The 27,929-nt window shown below is 41.4% G+C and overlaps 1 protein-coding gene and 1 long non-coding RNA gene across 5 annotated transcripts in view; one reads left to right on the forward strand and one right to left on the reverse strand.

Moving 5' to 3' along the window:
* LOC143983296 (cohesin subunit SA-2-like) overlaps positions 1–27,929 on the forward strand; it is a 155,058-nt gene that overhangs the window by 30,538 nt on the left and 96,591 nt on the right. For all 4 annotated transcript variants that reach the window (XM_077482810.1, XM_077482811.1, XM_077482812.1 and 1 more), the window contains 5 exons: positions 548–699; positions 1,402–1,475; positions 4,138–4,261; positions 11,520–11,618; positions 13,118–13,197. In XM_077482810.1, the coding sequence (XP_077338936.1) occupies positions 548–699; positions 1,402–1,475; positions 4,138–4,261; positions 11,520–11,618; positions 13,118–13,197 (529 nt within the window). The remainder of the gene's footprint in view (positions 1–547; positions 700–1,401; positions 1,476–4,137; positions 4,262–11,519; positions 11,619–13,117; positions 13,198–27,929) is intronic.
* LOC143983298 (uncharacterized) lies at positions 693–27,885 on the reverse strand. The gene is made up of 3 exons (XR_013274590.1): positions 27,719–27,885; positions 2,808–2,889; positions 693–1,401 (listed from the first exon to the last, which is right to left on the reverse strand). It is a non-coding gene; the product is annotated as an uncharacterized LOC143983298 (long non-coding RNA).

Genomic DNA, 27,929 nt, shown 5'->3' on the forward strand with positions numbered 1-27,929 from the left:
TATATATATATATATATATATATTCTACATAACACAATGAACCATTAAGTCTGAATGATGGTTTCTAGTGTCCTCACCCTTCCCCGAGTTTAGGTGTTCACACCCAAGGAAGGGCAGGATATCTGAAACGGTCATTTAGGCTTAATGGTTTAGTGTGTTGTGTAAGGTGACACTAGTGAAATAAAGAATGATTGTTTTCTTTAAAGAGTCGCTCCTGGTCCCTCTTAGAATTAAAGTGTGTTTACAGCGATGTTTGGCGCCCGCTAGACTAGTTGATATGATCCTTAACGTTAAAAAAGTGTATGTCTTTCCATCTGGAGATATACAGTATACTGTATGTTGCTAGTATACAATTTTACCTCTTCTTTCCTGTTTGTTTTCCTCAAGGTCCAGTTAGTATGTTTCCCTCTTTTAACTAGATATTGTATACTGTTTTTTTTCATGTATTTGTAGCGTTTTTTTCATTATTGAGGTTAATTTATTTTATTCAGGTTAAATATTTTACTACTTGCAGTGATTCAGTTTCATTTTTTCTAATTCTATTCAGCTGTTAAGTTGCTGACTGCGCTGATAAAAGTTATTCTAAATCTGGATATTAGTAAAGATAATTCTGAGAGGCTGTACATGGTGGAGAAGAAACGCGTTTCAATGAAGAGGACCAACCCAACACTTGAACAACTAGACAAGAAAAGGAAGAAGGTTGGCTACCATGTGACCTAATTCTGTGCTCAGTTATTATTGCCATACTGTATTTCTGTATTATAATCGCAATATAGGGAAAGGCGCTAAATCGATATAAAATATACAATGAAGTGCTCACATACTATAATGAATAAGCAGGCAGAATAATATAACAGGAATATAACAAGTGATAATTCATTTTTATAAGTGGTCACCATAAGGATATATTATAAAACAATCCAATGAGGAATATGCAGCATATGTGAAAGTGCCAAATAAAAATACAAAAGGTGACTTTAAAATGAATTAAATGCAAGGTAAATTAAAGTTCAGTGCAAAAATGTGTCAAGAAAGGCATAGTTCTAAGTGCCTTTTCATATATTGCGATTATTATGCTTTATGTATGTGGGGACACTACATCGAATGGAAGCTTTATGCTTTTGAACATTATTTATTGTTTAGCTACGCTTAGGCAGCATCACCATCTTTTATATTTATTATTTGTATTTTTGATTTCACGTTGTTTTCAAACACAGAGTAGAGCATGAGTTCTCTTACTTTCACATTATAGTTGCTTTCTGTATTTCTGTATTGCTGTGTATCTTGTGATTTTTTTTTTATTTTCATCTTGGAGGAACAATTTCATTCTTCCTTTTTTCCCTTTTCTTCCTCACATTTCTCTTCCTTTTTCTTCTAAATGTTTTGTTTCCTTTTTCTTAGCTGCAACAAAAGCATCAAGAAGTTGAAGACATGATGGATGCATTATTTAAAGGAACTGTTTTGCAACGTTATCGGTAAGTGAGCAGCACAAATTTTTCAAACATATTTATGTGGGATATAGAACAGTAAGGGCTCGTTCACACTATACGTGCATGAAAACTGATGGGAAAACCATGCAGATTTCATTTGCAGAGGCATCAGTTTACATCAGTTTTCATGCATGTTTCAGTGAGTTTATATGCATGTTGATAGTTTTCATGTCAGTTATGTTCCTTGTCCACACCACAGTGTTGGTGTCCCATAATTTTTTTTTCGACAAAGAAAACTGCATACATGTGGATGTGCATGTTTAGAAAAAATCTAAACATGATACCAGTATTGTGGTGTGAACAGGGCACAGAGAGAACAATTGTTTTTTTTGTGCCCTTGCAGAACGCGTGCAGAAAAACTGACGTACAAAAAAAAGGCCTAATACTGCGTACACACGATCGTATTTTCCGACAACAAATGTTCGGTGGGAGCTTGTTGTCAGAAATTCCGACTGTGTGTAGGCTCCATTTTTTGTCGAAGTTTCGAAATTTCCGACAACAAAAATTTGAGAGCTGGATCTCAAATTTTCTGACAAAATCTGAGCGTGTGTACATAATTCCGACGCCCAAAATTCCACGCATGCTCTGAATCAAGTACGAGACGGAAGCGCTTGGTCTGGTAAAACTAGCGATCATAATGGAGATAGCACATTCGTCCCCCCGAAATACGTCCATTGATCCCCCATGATGGGAGTTAGCACATGTTGACCTTAGGCATGGGATCAGGAGGGAATTCCCCATTTTGACTCTCAATTTGTGTGTATCTTAAAAATTTGGCTTAAGTTGTGTATTGTTTTATGTTTTGAAAAACATTCCTGTTTACCACAAAAAAGGATGTTTCTACTGTCACAAAAAAAAATGTTGGTTTGTTCAAAAACCCTTTTCTAAATGCACATGTGAATGTGCACAGAGTAAAAATGTTTCTACTCAACAATGTGTGGCTCCTTCTTTCAATGCTCAATAGCATATTGAACATAACACATAACATATAGCATATAGCAATATAGCAGAGCATATAGCATAGCAAATCCACTTTCCACTACATGTGCAGTTTCAGTGCACTTTCAAGTGCACTTTTGCAGTGCCCTTGTACTGCAAAGGGGATTTTCCTTTAGTAAATAACACCCACAGAGCTTTATAATTTGCATAAATCAGGCCATTATCGTCACTCTAAAAAATTATTTCAGGGTGCTGAAAATGATGAATATTATTATCATTAATGCATTACATACATTTAATAACAAAAAGAAGGTGTGTGTGTGTGTGTGTAGCAGATCCACAACATAAATAATAGTTAGCTGAAGAAGAGATTGTCACCTCATGTATCAAAGAAATTACGTTGGAACTTTTGAAGAAAACGTCCAAATAAAAAAAGCCATTTGGAGAACCTAGGAGACAGCTAAAAGAAACACAAGCAGTAAATCAAAGGAAATATTTTTCATTTTTAAATACAAATTTATTTTAAAAATACATTTATTTAAAAACATATAATGTGATGTTAAAGGATAAAACTTACCCTAATATAGTCCTTCTGCAGGACCTGAATGATGGCAGAACAGGTCTCTGGAATAATGATTCACAGAGCCTGGGGGGAGATGCCTGTCGAGAACTTAATGTCCTGCAGACTTCTCCACGTCACCAAGTACCGCAAGGTGGCGACTAGCCTCTGCTCGTTAGTGATGGCTTGCTGCATGCAGGTGTCCTGCTTCGTAATATAAGGGGACAGCAAAGCCAACAGACGGTGAAAAACGGGGTCCATCATCCCGAGATAATTCTTGAAATCATCGGGATTATTCTCACGGATCTCCCGCAACAAAGGCATATGAGAAAATTGGTCACGCTGGAGCAAACAATTCTTTGTCCAATCCTCCTCGCCCTGTTCATGGACAGGACTTGGTCAGAACGAACAGAACGCACTGAAAATGAGAAACGAGTGGACAACAACGCACTGAAAATCAAATATGTAATCTAAAAATACGCACTGAAAACCAGATGCGAAATGACTACACGAACTGAGGACAGATACGAACCCACAAGCACAAACCGAAGAGAAGTAACGAACTGAAAAGCACAAGGCTGAAAATCGCGAATTGTCACTCACCAAACTTGTAATAACAGGAGATAACCATAACATTTGAGGAAACTTGCATTTTATTAAATGTATAGTTAAGACTACTGCTGTTTTGTTCTTTTTTTGTTGTGTTAAAATGAAAAAAGACTAAAAACAAACCAAAGTAAGCTGTGGTCAGTAGTGACATGCTGTGCTGGTTGCTTGCATCTCATACACCAATGAACCATCACTGTGTTCAGTCACAGACTGATGCTGACACATACGCTAGTGCACTTTATTCTTTATTTCTGGCGTTGTGTCCAAATAATTTAAGTACATTGTATGTAGCAGTTATAATAAAATTACATTTTTTTTAGAAGCCAAACAAACTACTGTTTTTTTACATGACGATTTGAACCTAATGTATCACCCATTTTAACAACACCCTCAATCAGAATTGATATAAATGAAATTCATCTCTGAGTTTTTGGTTTATGCTGTAGTCATGACAACTTGGTATTTATGCTATTGAGTTTCTGATTTAAAGTAAAAAAAAAAGCAATAAATTATAAACTGAAAGTTTTATTGTTAATTTAGAGACGTGGTTCCAGATGTTAGGGCTATGTGCATAGAAGAACTGGGAATATGGATGAAAATGTACCCTCCAACCTATTTGAATGATAGCTACTTGAAGTATATTGGGTGGATGCTGTATGATAAGGTAAGGGTGAAAAGAATTAAGCTGATGGCTATTGCTAGACCCTATATTACATTTTCATTCCTGAATGAATTTCAGCAGGTCACAACACATACACACAACTCTTTCATACTAGGGTATACTTGAGTGGCCACACCTTTTTTCAGAGGAATATTTTTATTTATTCTTTATTCAGTGTTCAGGCAATTCAGCAATTCAGCACATAATAGGAAAAAATCGTGTGATAATAATGACCAAATAGGCAACATACAACACAACTGACAACAGAAAACACACATGAAAAAGGGCGGTTGAAATGGCCCATGCAGGAATTGCTTATGAGGTCCATAGGCTGTTGGCATTCAGCAATAAAAGTTAAATTCCGAGGTGTTTTATGCAGGAAAGTAATCTTTACAACAGGTATGTTACAGAAAGAGTAACAGAAATGTGTAATTGTTAAAAGAAAGAAGAACTGAAGCACTGAGAAGACCCTCCATACTTAAGGAGAGCCGGTGACTTACCCGGCAGGCACCAGAAAAGAGTAGATGGGTGACAGTCAGGAAGGATAGGGGGGAAGTGCCAGGGAGGTCGATCCTGGGCTGGAGCATCCCAATAAGTATGCTCCATTGAGTGACATTGGTGAAACCAGTCAGGGACCAGCACTGCTGGAGCTGAGGGACTCTCCTAGCTGCCAGAGGAAGAACTCCTCCAGTGAGAGTGGGGGGGGGGGGTGAAGGGAAAGAATAGACAGTCTCTGGTGGTAGGGACTCTATTCTTAGAAGGACAGAGAGGGCAATCTTTGACAAAGACCCGAAGAGCCAAACTATATGCGGTCTACCAGGTGCTGGGGTTCGGCACATCACGGATCTGGTGGATAGATTACTGGGAGGGGCTGGGGAAGACCCGGCTGTCATGGTGTATGTTGGCACCAATGACAAAGTCAGAGGCAGATGGAGTGTTCTAAAGAACGATTTTAGGGACTTGGGAGCTAAATTAAGAAAAAGGACCTCTGAAGTAGAATTATCAGGATTACTACCGGTACATCGAGCCACACCAGAAAGGCAGAGGGAGATTAGAGAAGTAAACAAGTGGCTGAAGAGCTGGTGTAGTAAGGAGGGGTTTGGATTCCTGGAGGACTGGGCCAACTTCTCAGTCAGTCACCAGTACTATAGCAGGGACAGACTGCACCTAAATGATGAGGGTGCAGATCTGCTGGGAGTAAAGATGGCCAAAAAGTTAGAGGGGTTTTTAAACTAGGCGACGGGTCCTGAGGTAGAACTATTCAGCACGGAATATAGTCCAGAGGGTAGTATTGGGGCAATAGTGGTAGGTTGACTAAAGCACATAAACCCAAGGTAAGTATAGTAACGAGTCCTAGTTGCAATCTCAGAACACCCAGTAAGAGGATAGTATGCGACCGGTCTAAACTACGTGGCATGTTCACCAATGCCTGGAACCTGGCAGATAAGATGGGTGAACAAGAGATACTGTTGTATGAGGATGAATTGGATTTTATGGGAATTTCAGAGACTTGGTTCAACAGCTCTCATGATTGGCTGGCAACCATTCAAAGTTATACCCTTTATTGCAGGGATAGAGAGGGTAAAAGAAAAATGTGGGAGATGACATCACTAAGAGAGCTACGGAGGAGGTGGAATCCTTATGGGTAGAGCTCCGAAGAGATGAAGCTAAGGGGAAAATAATACTGGGCGTATGCTATAGGCCCCCTGACCTGAGGGAGGAGGGGGGAGGCGGACCTCCTATCACAATTTGGATTAGCAGCAAGGATGGGAAGTGTTATCATAATGGGGTTTCTTAATTATTCAGACATAGACTGGACGGCGGGAACCACGCATTTGTCTAAAGCTCGCCAGTTCCTAAATGTCTTGCAGGACAATTTAATGGGTCAGATGGTAGATGCACCAACTAGAAATAAAGCGTTACTAGACCTACTGATTACCAACAATACAGACCTAATCATGGATGTGGAAATACGGGGCAGTTTAGAAAATAGTGATCACAGGTCAATTGGCTTCAGTATAAATCACACAAATAGGAAACATAAGGGAAATACAAAGACACTGAATTTCAAAAGACCCAACTTCCCTAAACTATGAGCCTTGCTAGAAGATATAAATTATGATAAAATCTTAGAAACAAAAAACAGGGAGGAGAGATGGGTTCGCTTTAAAAGCATATTAAATAAGGGCATTAGCCAGTGTATCCCATTGGGTACTCAATTTAAAAGAGCAAACAAAATTCCAATGTAAAAATGCATATAAAAGCAAAAGAGAAACTGCAGGGATTATTCTCGTGACACATCACAGGAAGCACCCTCATGGCTAAGAGAGAACAGAATTAGAATTAGATTTGAGAAATGAACATTAATAAATCACTGGGACAGGATGGCTTGCACCCGAGGGTGCTTAGGGAACCAATCTATTAACCTTCTATGAGGAGGTGAGTTGCCATCTAGATAATGGAAGGCCCGTAGATGTGGTGTATGTGGATTTTGCAAAAGCATTTGACAGTTCCCCATAAACATTTCCTGTACAAAATAAGGTCCGTTGGCATGGACCATAGGGTGAGTACACGGATTGAAAACTGGCTACAAGGGCATTCAGAGGGTGATGATAAATGGGGAATACTCTGAATGGTCAGGGGTGGGTAGTGGGGTCCCACAGGGTTCTGTGCTGGGAGCAATCCTGTTTATTTGTTCATAAATGACCTGGAGGATGGGGTAAACAGTTCAATCTCTGTATTTGCGGATAATACTAAGCTAAGCAGGACAATAACTTCTCTACAGGATGTGGAAACCTTGCAAGAGGATCTAAACAAATTAATGGGGTGGGCAACTACATGACAAATTAGGTTTAATGTAGAAAATTTTAAAATAATGCATTTGGGTGGCAAAAATATGAATGCAATATATACACTGGGGGTGAACCTCTGGGGAAATCTAGATGGAAAAGGACCTGGGGGTCCTAGTACATGATAGGCTCAGCAATGGCATGCAATGCCAATTTGCTGCTAACAAAGCAAACAGAATATTGGCATGCATTAAAAAAGAGATTAACTCCAGGGATAAAGCAATAATTCTCCCACTCTACAAGACTGGTTCGGCTGTACCTGGAGTATGCTGTCCAGTTCTGGGCACCAGTCCTCAGGAAGGATGTGCTGGAAATGGAGTGAGTACAAAGAAGGTCAACAAAGCCAATAAAGGGTCTGGAAGACAGTCATGAAGAAAGCTTGTGAGCACTGAACTTATTCTCTCTGGAGAAGAGATGCTTGAGAGGGGATATGATTTCAATTTACAAATACCATACTGGTGACCCCACAATAGGGATAAAAAGTTTCTGCAGAAGGGAGTTTAACAAGACACATGACCACTCATTAAAATTAGAAGAAAAGAGGTTTAACCTCAAAGTACATAGAGGGTTCTTTAACCACTTGCCGACCGCCGCACGACGATGTACGTCCATTTTTTTAAGAGGGATAGCTCGGTAACGGCAGCAGCTGCTGCCACAACCGAGATATCCATCTCTTCAGGCGGCGGTCGGCTGTACGATAACGGTGGTCTCCGCGGCGGATTCGCCGCGAGATCACCGCTATCGGCGGCGGGAGAGGTGCCACCCCCTCCCGCCGCCCTCCCGCACCTTCCGCCGCTTACCGGAGCCGTCGGTAGCGGTGGAGGCGATCGGGTCCTTCCGTCTGCTGGGCATAGAGACAAGTGAGGCTAAGATGGCCCCCACTCGTCTCTATACCATAGGAGGGCAGAAGCGACGTCAAAACGTCACTTCCGCCCATACCTCTTAAAGGTATTTTTTTTTTTTAAATGTCAGATTTTCTTTTTTTTTTTTTTTTTTGTTGCATTTTAGCCCAAATATGAGATCTGAGGACCTTTTGACCCCAGATCTCATATTTAAGAGGACCTGTCATGCTTTTTTCTATTACAAGGGATGTTTACATTCCTTGTAATAGGAATAAAAGTGATCCATTTTATTTTATTTTTTTAAAAAGTGTAAAAATAAATAAAATAAATTAAAATAAATAAGAAAAAAAATATATTTTTTTTTAAAACACCTCGTTACGACGAGCTTGCGCACAGAAGCGAGCGCATACGTGAGTAGCGCCCGCATATGAAAACGGTGGTCAAACCACACATGTGAGGTATCACCGCGATCGGTAGAGCGAGAGCAATAATTCTAGCCCTAGACCTCCTCTGTAATGCAAAAAATGCAACCTGTAGAATTTTTTAAATGTCGCTTATGGAGATTTTTGAGGCTAAAAGTTTGACGCCATTCCACGAGCGGGCGCAATTTTGAAGCGTGACATGTTGGGTATCAATTTACTCGGCATACCATTATCTTTCACAGTATAAAAAAAAATTGGGCTAATTTTACTGTTGTCTTATTTTTTTATTCAAAAAAGTGAATTTTTTCCCAAAAAAGTGCGCTTCTAAGACCGCTGCGCAAATACGGTGTGAAAAAAAGTATTTCAATGACCGACATTTTATTCTCTAGGGTGTTAGAAAAAAAACAATATAAAATGTTTGGGGGTTCTAAGTAATTTTCTAGCAAAAAAACTGTTTTAAACATGGAAACACCAAGTCCGAAAAAGAGGCCTGGTCCTTAAGTGGTTAATGTAAAAGCTGCAAGGATATGAAATTCCCTTCCACAGGTGCTGGTCTCAGTAGGGGGGCATCGATAGTTTCAAAAAACTATTAGATAAGCACCTGAACTACCGTAACATACAGGGATATACCATGGAATGCTGACATATAATTACATACATAGGTTGGACTTTTGTCTTTTTTCAACCTCACCTACTATGTAACTATGTAATTAGGGGAGGGAAAACCAGAGAAAAAAAAGAGGAGGGGGGAGGGGGGGGGGCAGGAACCGGGAGGAAAAGGTCAGATGAAAGGAACTTTCTCCCTCTCAAATGATGCCATTGATAAGATCAAAGAAACTAGACTCTTCCAAAAGGACAAGTCATGGCTGAAAGGCAATGGGGGGGTGCTGATCTTTATAATAGAAATATGAAGTCCAGTTCTTCCAGTATTTGTCCTCCCTTTTCCTAAAAATCACAGTGGGGCTTTCCATTCACTGGATCGCCTCAATCCTCCCCTTCAAATGAGCTAATGTCGGGGGACTTGTACTTTTATATTGTGCAGGAATACAAGCTTTTGCTGCTGTGAGCAAATGTCTGAGTAAAACGTTTTTAAATTTTTTGTTGGATAAATGTAAATCGCTCATTAAAAGATAAAAACAAGACCAGCCTTTGCTGCAATTTTCACCTTAAATGGTTGTAAACCCCCACATTTACCCAGTGACTGGCCTCAGGTGATACACAGAGATAAAACAAATCCTTCCTCACAAGTTGTACCTGTTTATCTGCTGTGATCTCTTCTCTACATCTGTTCAACGTGCTGAATTTTTTTAAAGTTTGTCTAAGCCCCTGTACACACGGTCGGAGATTTCGACAACCAAATCCGTCGGATTTTGTCCGTCGGATCTTGTCCGAAACTGTTGCATACACCCGGTCGGACGAAGTTGTGGAAAAATCCGATCATTCAGAACGTGATGACGTAATTTCGTTACGATGGGACTACATTCAGGCTAGTAGCCAATAGCTTTGATGTAGGAATTTGATCTGAGCATGCGTGGCACTTTGTCCGATCAAAATTCTCTACACATGATCGGAGTATGTCCAATCGAACCAGTTGGTTGGAAAATATTTCCAACAAGTTGGAAAATTGGGTCCGATGGATATTCCGACGGAATCAGTCCGATGCATACCACACATAGTCGGATTATCCGACAACACGGTCTGATAGGACACATTCCGACGGATTCTCAGACCGTGTGTACAAGGCTTTAGAGTTTCTGAAAAAAGGGGACTGAGAGCTGAAGTTACACGCTACAGAGCTCAAGGAGGAGAGATCTGACATCTGATTGGAGGGAAGATCCACACCCCCCCTCCACACAGCACACAGGAACAGAGCTGAGGCTGTCAATCTGCTGGAGATCCCTCACCGTTTTCTATTGGTGTCAGGAAAACTTAATAGAGGCTCATGCTGATAGCAAAGGAACAAAGCAGCAGACAGAAATAATACTTTGTATTCTTAATAGAGACAAGTACATAATATAGAGGAATATGTTTTACTAATATTTTTAATGTCTGATTTTTTTTTTTTTTTAACCACTTTAATACAAATATTTCCCGACAGCACTTGTTTTCTGCCATGAGATGTCCTTAGCTTGATTAGCATCAGCATTTCCTTTGATCCCAGGTCTTCCTGGACCCATCCCAGCCTGTGACTGGATAGTGAATGGAGAGCAGCGCAGTGATGAGGTTATCTCTCTCTTGCTCTGCTTTGTCATTCTAAAAGCATACATAAACCAACATCATAAACTGATAGGCTCCTTCTGCTGCTTTTTCATCTCACAGTCCAGCTGTGTTATACAGGAACTGCAGTGGACTGATACCAGGACAAATTCAGATACTGACACTTAAGCTCATGTAATTATATATTAAGGCAGAACTCTAGGAATTATTTCAGATATTTCAGATCAAGAAATAATCAGTTATGTGTCAGTAATAATGTGCTAAAAAGAAGCAAGCTAATAGGAGGAGAACACAGAGTGATAGATAAATGAATTCATCATTGTCTGCTTCTCCTTTCACTGTTCAGTTACAGGCTGGGTGTTGGGGAGGAGGCCTGTAAGTGTTACTTAACTGCAGCAGAGAAAAAATAGGTCTTCTACCCTTCCAAACAGGGCTGTGCTGTTTGGCAGAGCTGTTTAAATCTCAGGCGTAGATGGACATACACGCAAAGCCTTTGGAAGGTAAAATTACTCATATAAGTACATTTCACATATTTAGCTGTATGCTGAATACACAGCTTTAAGTGCCACATTTGCACCTTTGCAGCTTGCTGAATCAAGGCCTTAGGCATTCAATGTGTGCTTATAAATGTTTGCCGGATGACAGAGGTTAAAGTCAGTAATGGTGGCAGCAATGGGTATACATACATACTGTAGATTTTATGATGGATTTTTTATATTATTTTTTGCATTACACCAGAGGTGGGTAACTATAGCATGATTATAGTGTGAATAACATGCTGCTCATGTTACATAGAAAGCAAATATGGGTCTATAGATTTTTCATGTACAATTATTCTGTTTTCTATGTCACATGAAGGATTCGTGTTTATTTGTGCTGTCTTTCATTAGATATTCCCTCTCTTATTTTTTATTTTCATGGTTACTTTTAGATTCCAGATGTACGCTTGAAAAGTCTTATTGCTCTGCAGGGATTTTATGAGAAAAAAGATCTTGTTACCAAAATGGATCTTTTCACAGCAAGGTTTAAGGTAAGTTATTTATGTTGTGTTTAAAGTAGTATATGGCTACAAGATTATTTTTTTCCTAAGCATGGGTAGAATGGGGAATAATTACAATTTCTACGTGGCTCTTCTTGCTCTTTGTGTTTTCATTTAGGAGATTCACTCTGATTTCAGTACTGATAATCATTGTCACTGGAATATAAAGTAAATGGAAATGTAAAAGCTTACAAGTGTCACCAGAAATAGGAGTAAACTGGATGATCTGCCAAATGGGACTGCTGTTTTTTTAACAGCTGTCAAATGTGGGACTTTCTCCCCTTTGGGGACATTGCCTCTCACTTCCTTCTGTGTCTCCAGAGAAGAAAGTGAGTTGAAATCTCAGTATTGGAGATATAGACAGTTGTAGAATCCTGACAAAAGCTCTCGCCTTCCCTAGGCTATCCAAAACTAGAAATACCAATTTTGGTTTGTATTCCACAATGTAAACATGACAATGCAAACATTGACAGCACAAGATACTTTTATTTCTGTGTGTGACTTTGTTGGGGAGATTTCCTCCTAATTGTTTTTTGACCAAGGCAAGAAATGGGAGTCAGTTGGACAGAAAGGTTCAGACTGCATTAAAACTTCATAGAAGTTTTGAATCTTTCCAACTCCTCTAACATCAAATGTGTTGGATGGTGTCTCAGGTTCAAGAGATTTCTCATCCCTACCTGTCTCTTTGATCCCTCATGTACCTTTTTACAGGAACTGAAAGTAAATGTCTTAGCATTGAAAACCTAACAGGTTCTAACCCAGGGGTGTCAAATTCAATTTCATCGTGGGCCTCATCAGCAGTATGGTTGCCCTCAAAGGGCCGGTTGTATCTGGGGTACACTACGTATAGAGTACATAGTTCAGGAGTGAATTACGTACAGAATGCAGGGTTCAGGATTATTGTACCTAAAGAGTTCAGTAGTACGCTATGTACAGATTGCAGAATTCAGGAATGAATTATGTACAGATTGCAAGGTTCAAGGTTGCGCTGTGTACAGAGAGCAGTTCCGGAGTGCATGCAGAGTTCAGGGGTACGCTATGTTCACAGTGCAGGGTGTGAGGGTGAGCTAAGCAGAGTGCAGGGTTCAGGAGTGCATTATGTACAGAGTGCAGGGTTTGGGGGGGGGGGGGACATGACAAGGCCTTGCAGGCCGTATTCGCCCATGGGCCTTGTGTTTGACATACTGTATGTGTTTTAATCCTTCATCACTGCAAAGAGCAGTCAAACTTTGTTTTCTTTTTCTGTATTGATCTTGCTTTTTTATCCCCCTTGTCTTACATAGTGTATCTAGTATTTGCCCATAAAGGGAAAGAGCCCCAGATCCTACTAGTAAAGCAGAAAGAGCAGATTTTGTTTCCTCCGTTATGTTTCATTTCTTAATTTTCAGAAGCCTTACTTGTTCTCTACCAGCACAACATTTACATTTTTTGTATGTCTGGATTAAAAAATTACTGTATATATGTAGTCTTTGTTTATGTTTATCTCCTAGGAACGCATTATATCAATGACTTTGGACAAAGATCAGGAGGTGTCTGTTCAAGCGATGAGGCTACTTGTTCACATGTCAAAGTACATATTTTATTCACTATATACGTTTTGCAATTTAGTATTTTTACTACAGCTGTTAATTTATGATGATGCTTACATATCTTACATATATTATAGTTATGATAGTTGTGTTTAGGTGCTTATCTTAATAGGATATGTATCAAATGTTAGGGGTAGGTATCCTCATCCTTATTATGCAGAAAATTTGGAGAAAAAAAAGCATATGCACAGGAAACTCCCAAACGTTTAGGTGTGCCGTGCCAATGTATGGAAGGACTATCTCGATATCATAAGTAAAATTTTAATTTTTATTACATAACAGAGAAAAAAATACAAATAAACGTATAAATATTAAAAGTTACAGAGCCTAGAAGATGCTTTATAACATTCATGTAGGTCCGACCATTTTGCCTGACATTCTTTAAACCATTAAAATTCGGTCTAAGTGTGTTCGTCCGAGCACTAATACACTTCCCCACAATAATTCTCTTGCCTTTGTGGCTGTGTGTGGTGAATATTTGAACTCAAGTGTATTATTTGGATACACCGTATTTATTGGTGTATAACACGCACCTTCACTTTAAGAGGGAAGCTTCGGGAAAAAAAAACGTAAAATTTTAAATAAAGAACTGTGAAGCAAAATAAGGGTCAGTGTCCATCTGCAGACCTACCATTGCTAGGAATGCAGCGCCCACCATTACTAGGAATGCACCCACCATTGCCAGGGATTCACCCATCATTGCCAGGAATGCACTCACCATTGCCAGGAATGCACTCACCATTGCCAGCAATGCACCCACCATTGCCAGGAATGCACTCACCATTGCCAGGAATGCACTTACCATTGCCAGGAATGCACCCACCATTGCCAGGAATGCACCCACCATTGCCAGGAATTCAGTCGCCATTGCCAGGAATGCAGCCACTATTGCCAGGAATGCAGCCACCATTGCCGGGAATGCTGTCACCATTGCCAGGAATGCACCCATCATTGCCAGGAATTCACTCACCATTGCCAGGAATTCACTCACCATTGCCAGGAATGCAGCCACCATTGCCGGGAATGCTGCCACCATTGCCAGGAATGCACCCACCATTGCCAGAAATGCACTCACCATTGCCAGCAATGCACCCACCATTGCCAGGAATGCACCCACCATTGCCAGGAATGCACCCACCATTGCCAGGAATGCTGCCACCATTGCTGGGAATGCTGCCACCATTGTCGGGAATGCTGCCATTATTGCCGGGAATGCTGCCACCATTGCCGGGAATGCTGCCACCATTGCCAGGAATGCACCCACCATTGCCAGGAATGCACCCACCATTGCCAGGGATGCACCCGCCATTGCCAGGGATTCACCCGCCATTGCCAGGGATTCACCCGCCGTTTCCAGGGATTCACCCACCATTGCCGGGAATGCTGCCACCATTTCCGGGAAGGCTGCCACGATTGCCGGGAATGCTGCCACCATTGCCAGGAATGCACCCACCATTGCCAGGAATGCAGCCACCATTGCCAGGTATTCACCCGCCATTGCCAGGAATTCACTCACCATTGCCGGGAATGCTGCCACCATTGCTAGGAAGGCTGCCACCATTGCTGGCAATGCAGCTACCATTGCCGGGAATGCTGCCACGATTGCCGGGAATGCTGCCACCATTGCCAGGAATGCACCCACCAGTGCCAGGAATGCAGCCACCATTGCCAGGAATTCACTCACCATTGCCGGGAATGCTGCCACCATTGCCGGGAATGCTGCCACCATTGCCAGGAATGCAGCCACCATTGCCGGGAATTTCACCCACCATTGCCAGGAATGCAGCCACCATTGCTGGGAATTTCACCCACTATTGCCAGGAATTTCACCCACCATTGCCAGGAATGCAGGCACCATTGCCAGGAATGCAGCCACCATTGCTGGTAATTTCACCCACCATTGCCAGGAATTTCACCCGCCATTGCCAGGAATGCAGCCACCATTGCTAGGAATTCACTCACCATTGCCAGGAATACAGCTCCACAATTGCAATTGCCAGGAATGCAGCCACCATTACCATCAGTGCAGCCATGGAGGGCAGGACGAGAGCCAAAGACATCTTACAGGAGAATATCCTGTTTACACAACGGCCTTTTTAAGAGAAAGTCCCGCCTCCTTTGATGGACAGCACAGTTGTCCAATGGCAGAGACGGGACTTCCTATTACAGAGGCTGCCGTGTAAACAGGAAATTCTCCTCCTGTGTGCACGGCACTCGTCCCGCCTCCTCCCTCCGACGCAGCTGGACTATATATCTTTTGTGGCCCCGGCACTGGGAGATCGCTGGGGGCCACAAAAGATATAGATGTTTAAATAACCAGGCGGGCCGTTCAAAACCGGACCGCGGGCCGGACTTTGGACATGCCTGATGTAGGTATACAACCATAGTACAGGAGCGTCTCCAATTCTTTGTTGTACAGGAGAAGCCAGTGCTCCAAAGCGGAAATTTATGCCCAAAATTAATAACGGTGTTATTTTCTCTCAACTAGTTTCGTGAACATTGGTCGCTTCTTCAGGAGATGTTTGGGACATATCTATTTTGGGTAAACAATAATTTCCAGTTAAAATAGGAAGTACAATACAGGAAGCATAATAATCATATATTGGTTACAGGGAGTTTTTCTCAAACATTCACAAGCAGAGAGGTGGGGCTTACCAATCAAGGACCCCACAAGATACGCACAGCTGGGGTGGCGCCCAGCTATCAGCTAGGCTAACCACCCTGGGGGCGGACACGGGAGGTTCAAAAAATTGTTAAGGCAGAGCAAGCTGTACCAAAAATAAAAAGTGAAAAAAGGGGGGGGGCATGATGTGCCTGCCTAAGCGGGCACAACAATATAAATTTAAGAAGCCCCAACTGGGATGCCAGCAATACATAAAAATAGTAAAGAATACAACCTACCCGGCCATAAATATAAGGACCTTAAATCCACGTGGTGAATGAGTTTGGAAAATTAGAAATGCCACATGGTGTAACAATAATTGCCTACACAAGATGTGTATATAGGCGGTTCAATGATGCAATTCCTAGGAGCAGGGAAAGTGGTTATTGGAACTTACTGGCCTCAGGTATAGAGGAAAAATGTATGTGTATGTAAAAATATATAACATGGGTCCGTTGGGTACAACTCCCCATTACCTGTAGGTTGTCTCTGCCCAGAAAAAGTGCGTCCGTGTCAGACATAAAGCCAGCGCTGTGAGCGGGCTGTCTGACATGGCGCTTTTTTAACCTCCATCCCGGCGCGTCATACGCCCGGCGCCGGGCGATGAAGTCACCGGGACCGCCGCTCCTAATGTGCATGTGTCAGGACCTGACTGCGCAACAGCCTAAGCCGATCATCGGAGTAAACCGTAGATGGCAAGGCAACAGGTGGGCCCCTCCCACCATCCCGAGGGAGGGGAAAGGGAGGGACCCACTCTGATGGAGCGGCGCATGTCTGCGAAAGGGAGTTAAAACTCCCATTGCTGATGCATTCTCAGAGGGTCATGTCCGCAGGCCACAACTCCCTGTTGAGACAAATTATACTCAATAGTACATACAAGGATTATTACAAACATAACATACAGTACTTATACAGATATGAATAATGATAGCGGTGATCTCACCAATAAAAGATCCACATGATCTAGAGAGCGATAGAGCTATTTCATAACAAAACATGCAATAATTGTTTGTTCACTTAACAGTAGAGCAATATATTTTTTAGGGGGCGCTACTTTTAGCTTCAAACTAAGCTATCGAGAGACCAGTCAATGGAATCCAAAGCGGGAAAAAGAAAGGGGGAGGGAGAAGGGGAAAGGAGAAGAAAGAGAAGGCAAATGGAAGGGAGGGGGGGAAAGGGGAAGTGGGGGAGTAGGGGAAAAAGGGGGATGTGGGGAGGGATGGGGGGGAGGGGGAAGGAAGGAAAGGGAAAGGGGGGAGGGGGAAAAGAAAAACAAAGAATTGGAGACGCTCCTGTACTATGGTTGTATACCTACATGAATGTTATAAAGCATCTTCTAGGCTCTGTAACTTTTAATATTTATACGTTTATTTGTATTTTTTTCTCTGTTATGTAATAAAATTTTAATTTTACTTATGGTATCGAGATAGTCCTTCCATACATTGGCACGGCACACCTAAACATTTGTGAGTTTCCTGTGCGTATGCCTTTTTTTCTCCATATATTATAGTTACAAAGTAGGTGAAGTTGAAAAAAGACACAAGTCCATCAAGTCCAACCTATGTGTGTGATTATATGTCAGTATTACATTTTACTACCCACCCCTGACCATTCCACATATTCCCCATTTATCACCACCCTCTGAACACCCTTGTAGCCAGGTTTCAAACCATGTACTCAACCTATGGTCCATGCCAACGGACCTTATTTTGTACAGTAAAAAATTATGGGGAACTGTGTCAAATGCTTTTGCAAAATCCAGATACACCACATCTACGGGCCTTCCTTTATCTAGATGGTTTGGCAATAATGATTCTTCATGAATTCATGCTGATTACTGCTAATGATACAGTTTTCATGACTAAAATCTTATATATAGTCCTTTATCATCCCCTCCAAGAGCTTGCATACTATTGATGTTAGGCTAACTGGTCTGTAATTCCCAGTGATGTATTTTGGGCCCTTTTTAAATATTGGTGCTACATTGGCTTTTCTCCAATCTGCTGGCACCATTTCAGTCAGTAGACTGTCAGTAAAAATTAGGAACGATGGTCTGGCAATTACTTGCCTGAGTTCCCTTAGTACCCTTGGGTGCAAGCCATCCAGTCCCAGTGATTTATTAATGTTAAGTTTCCCAGGTCTAATTCTGTCCTCTATTAGCCATGAGGGTGCTTCCTGTGATGTGTCACAAAGATAAACACTGCAGTTTTGGTTACTGAAGCCCCCGATTCCCTTGCGAAGACTGAGAAGAAGAATACATTCAATACCTCCGCCATCTGCCCATCCTTTATTAACTAGATGTCCATCCTCATTCTTTATGAGGCCAATATGGTCTGTCCTCTCTTTTTTACTGTGTACATACTTAAAGAATTTCTTGGAATTTTTTTTTGCTCTCCTCCGCTATGTGTCTTTCATGTTCTATCTTAGCCATCCTAATTGCACTCTTACATTTCTTGTTGCATTCTTTATAAAGTCTGAATGCTGATGATGATCCTTCAACCCTGTATTTTTTGAAGGCCTTCTCTTTTGCTTTTATATGCATTTTTACATTGGAGTTAAGCCATCCAGGACCTTTGTTTGCTCTTTTAAATTGATTACCCAATGGGATGCACTGGCTAAATTACCTTATTTAATATGCTCTTAAAGCGAACCCATCTCTCCTCCATGTTCTTTGTTCCTAAGATTTTATCCCAATTTATACCTTCTAGCAAGGTTCATAGTTTAGGGAAGTTGGCTCTTTTGAAATCCGTAATCAGGTCTGTATTGTTGGTAACCAGTAGATCTAGTAACACTTTATATCTAGTTGGTGCGTCTACCATCTGACCCATTAAATTGTCCTGCAAGACATTTAGGAACTGGCGGGGCTTAGACAAATGTGTGGTTCCCTCCACCCAGTCTATGTCTGAATAAATAAAATCCCCCATTATGATAACACTTCCGTCCTGATATTTGTTTTTTGCTTGTGTCACAAATTCCTCAGCAGAATGAATAGTGACCTCAAATCATGAGCTGTGCAAGGCGTCCCTCTAGTTCAGATTGTTGTACTGAAATTATGCAATGTAGTGTAGTACACTACATTGTAGTATTTGTAAGAAAGTTTGCGAAGAGTGTATGTGAAATGTTGAATCAACGTTGATAATAAGAAGTACTTTGCAGAGTCTTTACTCATTAGTAACATTGACTTCTACATGGTGTCATACAGTATGTACTAGGCGTTACTTGTCAGCATGGAAATTGTATGGTTGTTTTTTTGCTCCCTTCTAATACTGGATAAGTTAGAAACACTCACGGATGCATTTAAAATCCACACACTTTTTATTCATTGAAGTAATTTACAATGATCTGCTGTAACTTTATGAACACCCACCTAATATTGAGTAGGTTCCCCCTTCCCTGTGGAGTCATTGGTGCCACTAGACCTCTGAAGGTATGCTGTGGTATCTGGCACCAAACCATCAGTAGCAGATCATTTGCTGCTTGAGGTGGGGCCTCCATGGATCAGACTTGTTTTTCCAACACATTCCACCAATGCTTGATTAGATTGAGATCTGCAGAATTTGGAAGCCAAGTCAACACCTTAAATTTGTTGTTGTGTTCCTCAAACCATTCTTGAACCATTTTTGAAGTTTGACAGGGCACATTATCCTGGTGAAAGAGGCCACTGCCATAAGGGAATACCATTTGTATGACGGTGTGTAATTGGTCACCAACAATGTTTAGGTAGGTGGTACATGTCAAGTAACATTCACATGAATGAAAGGACCCAAGGTGTCCCAGCAGAACATTGCCCAAAGCATCACACTGCCTTCGCTTTCATGCCTTCTTCCCATACTACATCCTGGTGCCATCTCTTCTTCAGCTAAATTGTGCACACGCACCCAGCCATCCACATTATGTAAAAGAAAATGTGATTCATCAGAACAGGCTACCTTCTTCTATTGTTTTGTGGTCCACTTCTGATGCTCAAGTGCCCATTGTAGGTACTTTTGGCTGTTTCCTAACAACAAACTGTGATCCCCATTTTTTAATGCTTTCAACACATTACCTTCAGGGACAGCATGTTTAGGGGTTGCTCGATATATCCCACCAGTATTCAGATGCCATTGCAATGAGATGGTCAGTGTTATTCACTTAACCTGCCAATGGTCATAAAGTTATGGCTGATCAGTGAAGTCTTAATTTAAAAAAACAAAACTAAAGTTTGTTTTCATTATTTAAGATATGTAGTGATAAGTGAAAGTAACATTGGTGGTGATGTCCCTTGCAGCCAGTCAGCATGTACATTTTTTTTGATGTTTTTGTAACCTGAGTATAGTTGCCAGTTATAATGACACACATTTTCCAGTGGTCTCCAAACTGCAGCCCAGGGCCAGATGCAGCCCTTTGTTTGCTTTTATGCGGCCCTTGGGGCACTATTTCATCCACTGATACCAACAATGGGGCATACTTTCCTCCCCACTAACACTACTGAAGGGACACAATTCCTCCAAATGACACCAACAGTGGGGCACAATTCCTCCCAATGACACCAATGATGTGGCACGAATCCTCCCAATGACACCAATAATGGGGCACAATCCCTCCCACTGACACCAAAGAAGGCCTTTTTTTCATGCTGACGGCACCTTTTTTACTCCCAATGGCCACAGTCCAGCCCCCTAAAGTCTGAAGAACAGTAAATCATCCCCTTGTTTAGAAAGTTTGGAGACCCCTGTGCTAGATGGAAGGATATATTGTTTAGCCTGTGGGTGGACAGATCTAGTAATGTGTTGCTTAATTTTAGTGCAGAGTGCAGTGAATGTATGCCAAGTGCAGCAACCCATAGTAACATTGGGGTTGATTTACTGAAGGCAAGTATACCAAAAGTTTACTTTACAAAGAATATTCAATCACAAACACGGAAAATAAAAAAAACAGCATTTTTGTTTGTACATGATTGGACGATAGAAACCAGCAGCTTCCCCTCATTTCAGAACTTGCCTTTGCAGTGCAATTCCAAGTGCCCTTCCAGTGCACAGTATATTTGTCTGACCTGCCTACAGTAAATTAAGTTTAAGTGTCATATATTATTGAATTCTTGGATATATTAATAATTTCACTGCACTAGCTTATTTCAGAGACATGCCATTGTTCAAGATCAGGTGACACAACAGGTCACAAGGAGACCTGTGCCTTGAACCTATACCTCTTTATCTTCTGGAAATGTCCAAAGTTATTACATGTTAACTAGCATTACAGCATATTATTCAGTGCTCGCAGTTATTTATAAATCTTTTAGGATGATATGAAATGATCATTGCCCAATCTGGCTGGATTGCTGGAAATGTCATATCTATGGGCCACTGGCCAGAAGATTTTGGGGAATTTAGTGACTGGACAGTTATGCATAGTTACATAGTTAGTCTAGTTGAAAAAATACATAAGTCCACCCTGTTCAACCAATAGGAGGGAAAACTTATTATACAATCCTATATACACAATATTATACCCACAGGCGATCCAGAGGAAGGTAAAAAAAAAAACAAAGAAGCATAATCCAATCTGCTCTAGCAGGGGAAAAAGTCCTGCCTGATCTTGCAACATATGACTATCTTTAGCAAATGGCAACATTTGGCTTGAGTGAACGCGTATTTGCATAATTTGCTGGAAATTAATGCATAGTAAGCTAATATATGGGATTATAATATATACCACTAGAGGTCAGCACTTCACCTATTTGTTTTGCTCTGATTCAAAAAAAACGTTTACATGCATTGAGCCGCTATGGTTGAGCTACTTTATGTTGCCTAGGTTCAAAATATGTAAATGATTGATGAATAAAGCTTTGTATCAACTTTGCATTTACTCATGTTAATCTGCATAAGTTGCTAGACTCATCTCCTTTTCTGTCTCCTCCAAAAATGTATGGGAATTTCCTTTGTCAAATAATAATTTGTCGATTCCTTGCCCTTCTTGTACTCATGCAGTAGCCCAATACAAATGTTGTAAAAAAAAAGTACCCAAATTGTAAATATTATTTTAAAATCATCAAATTATCTTAAAATGGTGATCAAGACTTTTTTATAGTGCCTTGCAAAAGTATTCAACCCCTTGGCTTTTTACCTATTTTGTTACATCACAGCCTTTAGTTCAATGTTTTTTTAATCTGAATTATATGTGATGGATCAGAACACAATAGTCTAAGTTGGTGAAGTAAAATTATAAAACTATTTTTCAGAAATAAAAAACTGATAATTGGTATGTGTGTGTGTATTTACCCCTTCTTTATAAAGCCCATAAAAAGCTCTGGTGCAACCAATTACCTTCAGAAGTCACATAATTAGTGTAATGATGTCCACCTGTGTGTAATCTAAGTGTCAAATGATCTGCCATTACATATACACACCTTTTTGAAAGGCCCCAGAGGCTGCAACACCTAAGCAAGGGGCACCACTAACCAAACACTGCAATGAAGACCAAGGAACTCTCCAAACAAGTAGGGGACAATGTTGTTGAGAGATACAAGTCAGGATTAGGTTATAAAAAAATATCCAAATCTTTGATGATCCCTAGGAGCACCATCAAATCTACCATAACCAAATGAAAAGAACATGGCTCAACAGCAAACCTGCCAAGAGACGGCCGCACACCAAAACTCACGGACCGGGCAAGGAGGGCATTAATCAGAGAGGCAGCACAGAGACCTAAGGTAACCCTGGAGGAGCTGCAGCGTTCCACAGCAGAGACTGGAGTATCTGTACATAGGACGACAATAAGCCGTATGCTCCATAGAGTTGGGCTTTATGGAAGAGTGGCCAGAAGAAAGCCATTACTTTCAGCAAAAAACAAAATGGCACGTTTTGAGTTTGCGAAAAAGCATGTGACAGACTCCCAAAATGTATGGAGGAAGGTGCTCTGGTCTGATGAGACTAAAATTTAACTTTTTGGCCATCAAAGAAAACGATATGTCTGGCACAAACCCAACACATCACGTCACTTAAAGAACACCACAGTGAAACATGGTGGTGGCAGTATTATGCTGTGGGGATGTTTTTCAGCAGTCCAGACTGGGAAACCAGTCAGAGTTGAGGGAAAGATGGATGGTGCTAAATACAGGGATATTCTTGAGCAAAACCTGTACCACTCTGTGTATGATTTGAGGCTAGGATGGAGGTTCTCCTTCCAGCAGGACAATGACCCTGAACACACTGCTAAAGCAACACTTGAGTGGTTTAAGGGGAAACATGTAAATGCGTTGGAATGGCCTAGTCAAAGCCCAGACCTCAATCCAATAGAAAATCTGTGGTCAGACTTAAAGATTGCTATTCACAAGCAAGCACCATCCAACTTGAAGGAGCTGAAGAAGGTTTGCAAGGAGAAATGGGCAAAAATTACAGTGGTAAGATGTGGCAAGCTCATAGAGACTTATCCAAAGGGACTTGGAACTGTGATAGCTGCAAAAGGTGGCTCTACAAAGTATGGACTTTAGTGGGGTAAATAGTTATGCACGTTGACTTTTTGACTTTTTCTGTTATTTTGTCCTATTTGTTGTTTGCTTCACAATAAAAAAAAAAAAAAAAAACATTTTCAAAGTTGTGGGCATGTTCTGTAAATTAAATTATGCAAATTCTCAAACAATCCATGTTACTTCCAGGTTGTGAGGCAACAAAACACTAAAAATGCCAGGGGGGGGGGGGGTGAATACTACCTTTGCAAGGCATTGTAATTCATGTGGACATTGCAATCAAATCAGAGTTCACTACTTTAAGGTTTTGTTATTATTTTAGATTGACATTCTGTCACTAAAGGATTATAAATTCTTGCTGCAACTTAATGTGAGATGCACACAATATACAATAATTCAAAAAGAAAGCTGCGCTAGAACTCATATAGTGCAAAATGATACCATTAACATCATAACATAATTTATCCTGTGTGCAAAAACAAAATTGATATAGCCACAAGTACAAGTAAAAACATAAACTAATTAAAAGCGTGAACAGTCCAAAAAAATAAACTAATCAAAAGCGTGAACAGTCCAAAAAAAGGGGAGAGAGACAAGAAGATGAGGCTTCAGTCAGTTTAGGTGACTCTGTACAAAACACCCTCCAAGTATGTAGCAAGTGCACCCAGAGAAAGGAGTTCCTCCACCACCAGATAGTAGGTGCATTATTTATTATTCATGGATAGTTTGAAATGTGAATAGGCTATTGGCAACCAGATTTGGATTTTTAGGTAATTTATTACTATAGGCATAATTGGGCATTTGTTGTGATTTACTTGTATAGATTGAATTTATAATAATTATAAGATAACCCTAGGGATTAATGGTCTCAAACAAAAATTGAAATAGTACGTCTGGGCAAAAGCTAAAAAATAAAAATGATTTCTTGTCCATTTATGGATACACAAAGTAATTTAAAGTTATGCTGCCACCTACAGGAGGGTGACCATAACCGTCCCCTCCTCTACCCAACATGTCTCTCTTTTTTGCTACCGTGTTTCCCTGAAAATAAGACCTACTGTGATTTTTGGGGAGGGCTGTAATATTAGCCCTACCCCAAAAATAAGCCCTAATTTAGGTTGGTTGTGCAATGCTACAGTCCACTCTCCTGCACTAGTATATGTTGTGGAGGGTGTGCGTTTCTGTGATATGTATCGGTTACTTTCGCTCAGCTGATCTCCTCTTCTCTCAGCAGGGAATCCTGGCCCCCCTTTCTGCATTCCTCAGAGCAGGAAAGACAGCTCGGGCGTGACATGGAAGTGCCGAGAAGGCTCAGCTGATCTCTGCTGCTCTCCTCTTCTCCCGGGTGTCAGCGGGGATCTGCCCCCCCCCCCCCCGGAGTGCTTGGAGCGGTGGAAGACAGGTCAGACAGGCCGTGGAAGAAGGTATTTGCACGGTTGCATTGCAGAAATGCACACCTTTTGCATTATGGGATCCTGTGATAGAGGGGATTCTGGCATTTTGCATGGCAAGCCCTACCCCGAAAATAAGCCCTAGTGTGTTTTTGGCTGACAAAATTAATATAAGACCCAGGCTTATTTTTGGGGAAACATGGCAGTATCCTAGGAGGGTAAACCTATTTTCTTCTGCTCTGCTGGTAAAGGTATAACCATTTTGCTAGCTTCTTTCTTTGATTTTTATTCTACTTTTTTATCACGATTCCTTGCTACATCACTGCTTGATCTGGTGGTCTCTACATGGCCACCATCTGGATTGCCGTTTTCCCAGCCTAGCTTTGGGGTACTGTATGCGAACCCTGAAAGATTTTATGTGGCAAGGCTAGCCTGGAAGTTACCATTGGACATTTCCAGACCCCGTTCTGGGAAGAAGTTAGCCGAGGAGCGATTTCAAGGCCCAGAGCCATTGGCATTGTCTCAGGACTTGTACTGAGAAGACTACTGCTTCTTATTCCATCAATGTTACTGCTTTGTTTTAGCAAGATCCCTTTTAGGCCTGCTGCCTAGTGGACCCCCAGAGGTTCCTATTGCTTACTGATGAGAAGGTGTTTAGCTTCAACCTCAGCTTCATCATGGTAGCAATGCACCTTACCAGTTTATAATTAAGTTCTAACTTCCAACTCTTGCCTACCCTTGTTGGGGGTGTTTTCATCCACCTTATCCCTTCAGTCATGTTGGTTTCAGGGGATGGAATCCTGGGCTCTCTATCGGACTCAGAAGTCCATTTTACAACCTTTGTAGGTTGTTGTTTTTAATTAATTAGGGTTTAGGGTAAATCCTGCTTGGTGAGGTTGTTGTCTGTCCGAACAGTGTCTCTACACATGGAGTTTCCTATTTCTTGACCCTTATGGGGTCCGGTTAGTATCGGCTTAAGGTCTTCCTACTTCGACTAGCTTGTCTTCCTTTCACATGGACGTTTTTCTTTGGTTCCTTGTCTGGTACCTGTTTCTACTAGGGACTTGGTCTCATTACTTGTTGGCCACATCAGGCTGGGTTTTTTCCTAAATGTGAATTTGTTGTTTGTTCCACCCATTTTTGGTGGGTTGAGCAGCTTTTTGTTTGGTTCCTTCCACCTTTTTCCTATCAGGCATGGGTTTGGCCTCATCCGATATCCCATTCAAACCTTAACCACTTCCCACCCGGCCAATGCATATATACGGCCGGGTGGGAGCCGTCTACTCCTGATAGGACGTTCAGGAACGTCCTTCAGGAGTAGCGGGATCGCGCGCGCGCGTTCCCGCGCAACGGCGCGATCCCGATGTGCTCGTGTCACCCGGACACGGCACATCTCAGATCGGCAGGAGGGCTCTGTGATTGGCCCTCCTGATCACATGATGGCCGTGTCCAATCACGGCCGTCATGTGATGTAAACAGCCGGTTGCTAGGCAATCGGCTCTCCTCTCCTCACACGGAAGTCACCGCTGAGGAGAGGAGAGCAGAACGCTGCAGCCGGCTGATGATCAGTAAGTATGGGCTGCTTTTTACAGCTTTTTACTCACTGATCATCAGTGTAGTGTAAACACACAACACACCACACAGTACAAACACAGTCCCCACATATGTCCCCAAAACACACATGTCCCCAAAACATACATGTCCCCAAATAATAAAAACACATGTCCCTAATAATAAAAACATGTCCCCCACATATGTCCCACTAAAATCACATGTCCCAATGATTATCTGCACACATATGTACGTGATCACCTGCACACATATGTACATGATCATTTGCGTACATATGTCCGTGATCACACAAACCAATTATTATACACTTAACGGAATTTTTTTTACCAAAAACATGTAGCAGAATACATTTTGGCTTAAATTTATGACAAAATTTGATTTTATTTGATTTTTTGTTAAATAGAAAAAAGAAAATATTGTTTTTTTTCCAAATTTCCGCTTTTTTTGCGCTTATATCGCAAAAAAAAAAAAAAACGGAGTTGTGAATAAATAACACCAAAATAAAGCTCTATTTGTGCGAACAAAATGATAACAATTTCATTTGGGTACAGTGTAGCATGACCGCGCAATTGTCACTGAAAGCGCTAGAGCGCTGAAAGCTGAAAATTGGGCTGGGAAGGAAGGGGGTGAAAGTGCCCTGTATTGTAGTGGTTAAGGATCTCTTGGGCTACAGATAGTCTCAAGGTACCACTTTTGTTGGGTCTGTTAGTGATCGTTACTGTTGCTCAACCCACAGTTGGACTAATTTTGAACATCTTGACCATATATGACTTCCTGTGATTTTTTTTTTTTTATGTTTTTAGGGCAGTGCCTGGTTTTATAAGTGATTTAAGGAAAATTTTTAGGTATATTTTTACACTAAAGTTCAATTGATACCCATTATAAAGGTCAAAGAAAAGGTGCACGATTAATCGTTAAGAATTAAAATCGTGATTCTTTTCCCTTCCCGTCAAAACAGCATGTCAAGATTTTTTCTAACAAGTGCGGAGAGTTCTCGCAGCTGAAAAAAAATCCAGGCAGCCTGCCAAGTTTTATTACAAAATCTTGGATAAGTAAACAAAGTAACTTTTCTTCTTAGATACTTCTGTGTGTAGGTGAGGGAAGTTTAACCACTTAAACACTAAACCTTTTTTCCTGGCCAGCCTCACGCCAGCACACAATGGGTTAACCCCTTCCTCCAGTCTCTCAGTACCACCTTCTCTTAGCTGATAAAAGGGAGCCCCTCCTCCCCTGCCCTTGTTCCTTTTTTTTGGTCGGACCCCAGGCCACCATGCTCGTGGATTAGACTACACCCCCCCTACCGAACCTACCCACCCAGGTTCAAGCCTCTCCTGGGATCGGAAGGTCCAGAACAATAAAGGTAGTTCCTTTTATCACACTGGACGCTCTATGTGCAGGAGCCATGCAGGCATACTAAGGCTTAAAGAGCTTACCATTTTAGGCTGTGGTGTTGCTGTAGTATCGTGCTTTCCTTTCCTGCTTTCTAGGAGGTGCGCCGGCCATCTCCCCTGTGTTTTCTGTCAGTCGGTGATGACCTCACAGGGGGTCGGGGCTATGGGGCAATAAAACCTGGAGAGCCAGAAGTTCCAGTGCTGTTTTCCACAGCTAGGGAAGTGTACTGTGAGTTTTCCTTCACAGAGGGGG

Source organism: Lithobates pipiens, unplaced genomic scaffold, assembly GCF_037356315.1.
Source record: "Lithobates pipiens isolate NorthernLeopardFrog02 unplaced genomic scaffold, aLitPip1_a1.2 Scaffold_16, whole genome shotgun sequence".
In the NCBI taxonomy this organism is placed as follows: domain Eukaryota; kingdom Metazoa; phylum Chordata; class Amphibia; order Anura; family Ranidae; genus Lithobates; species Lithobates pipiens.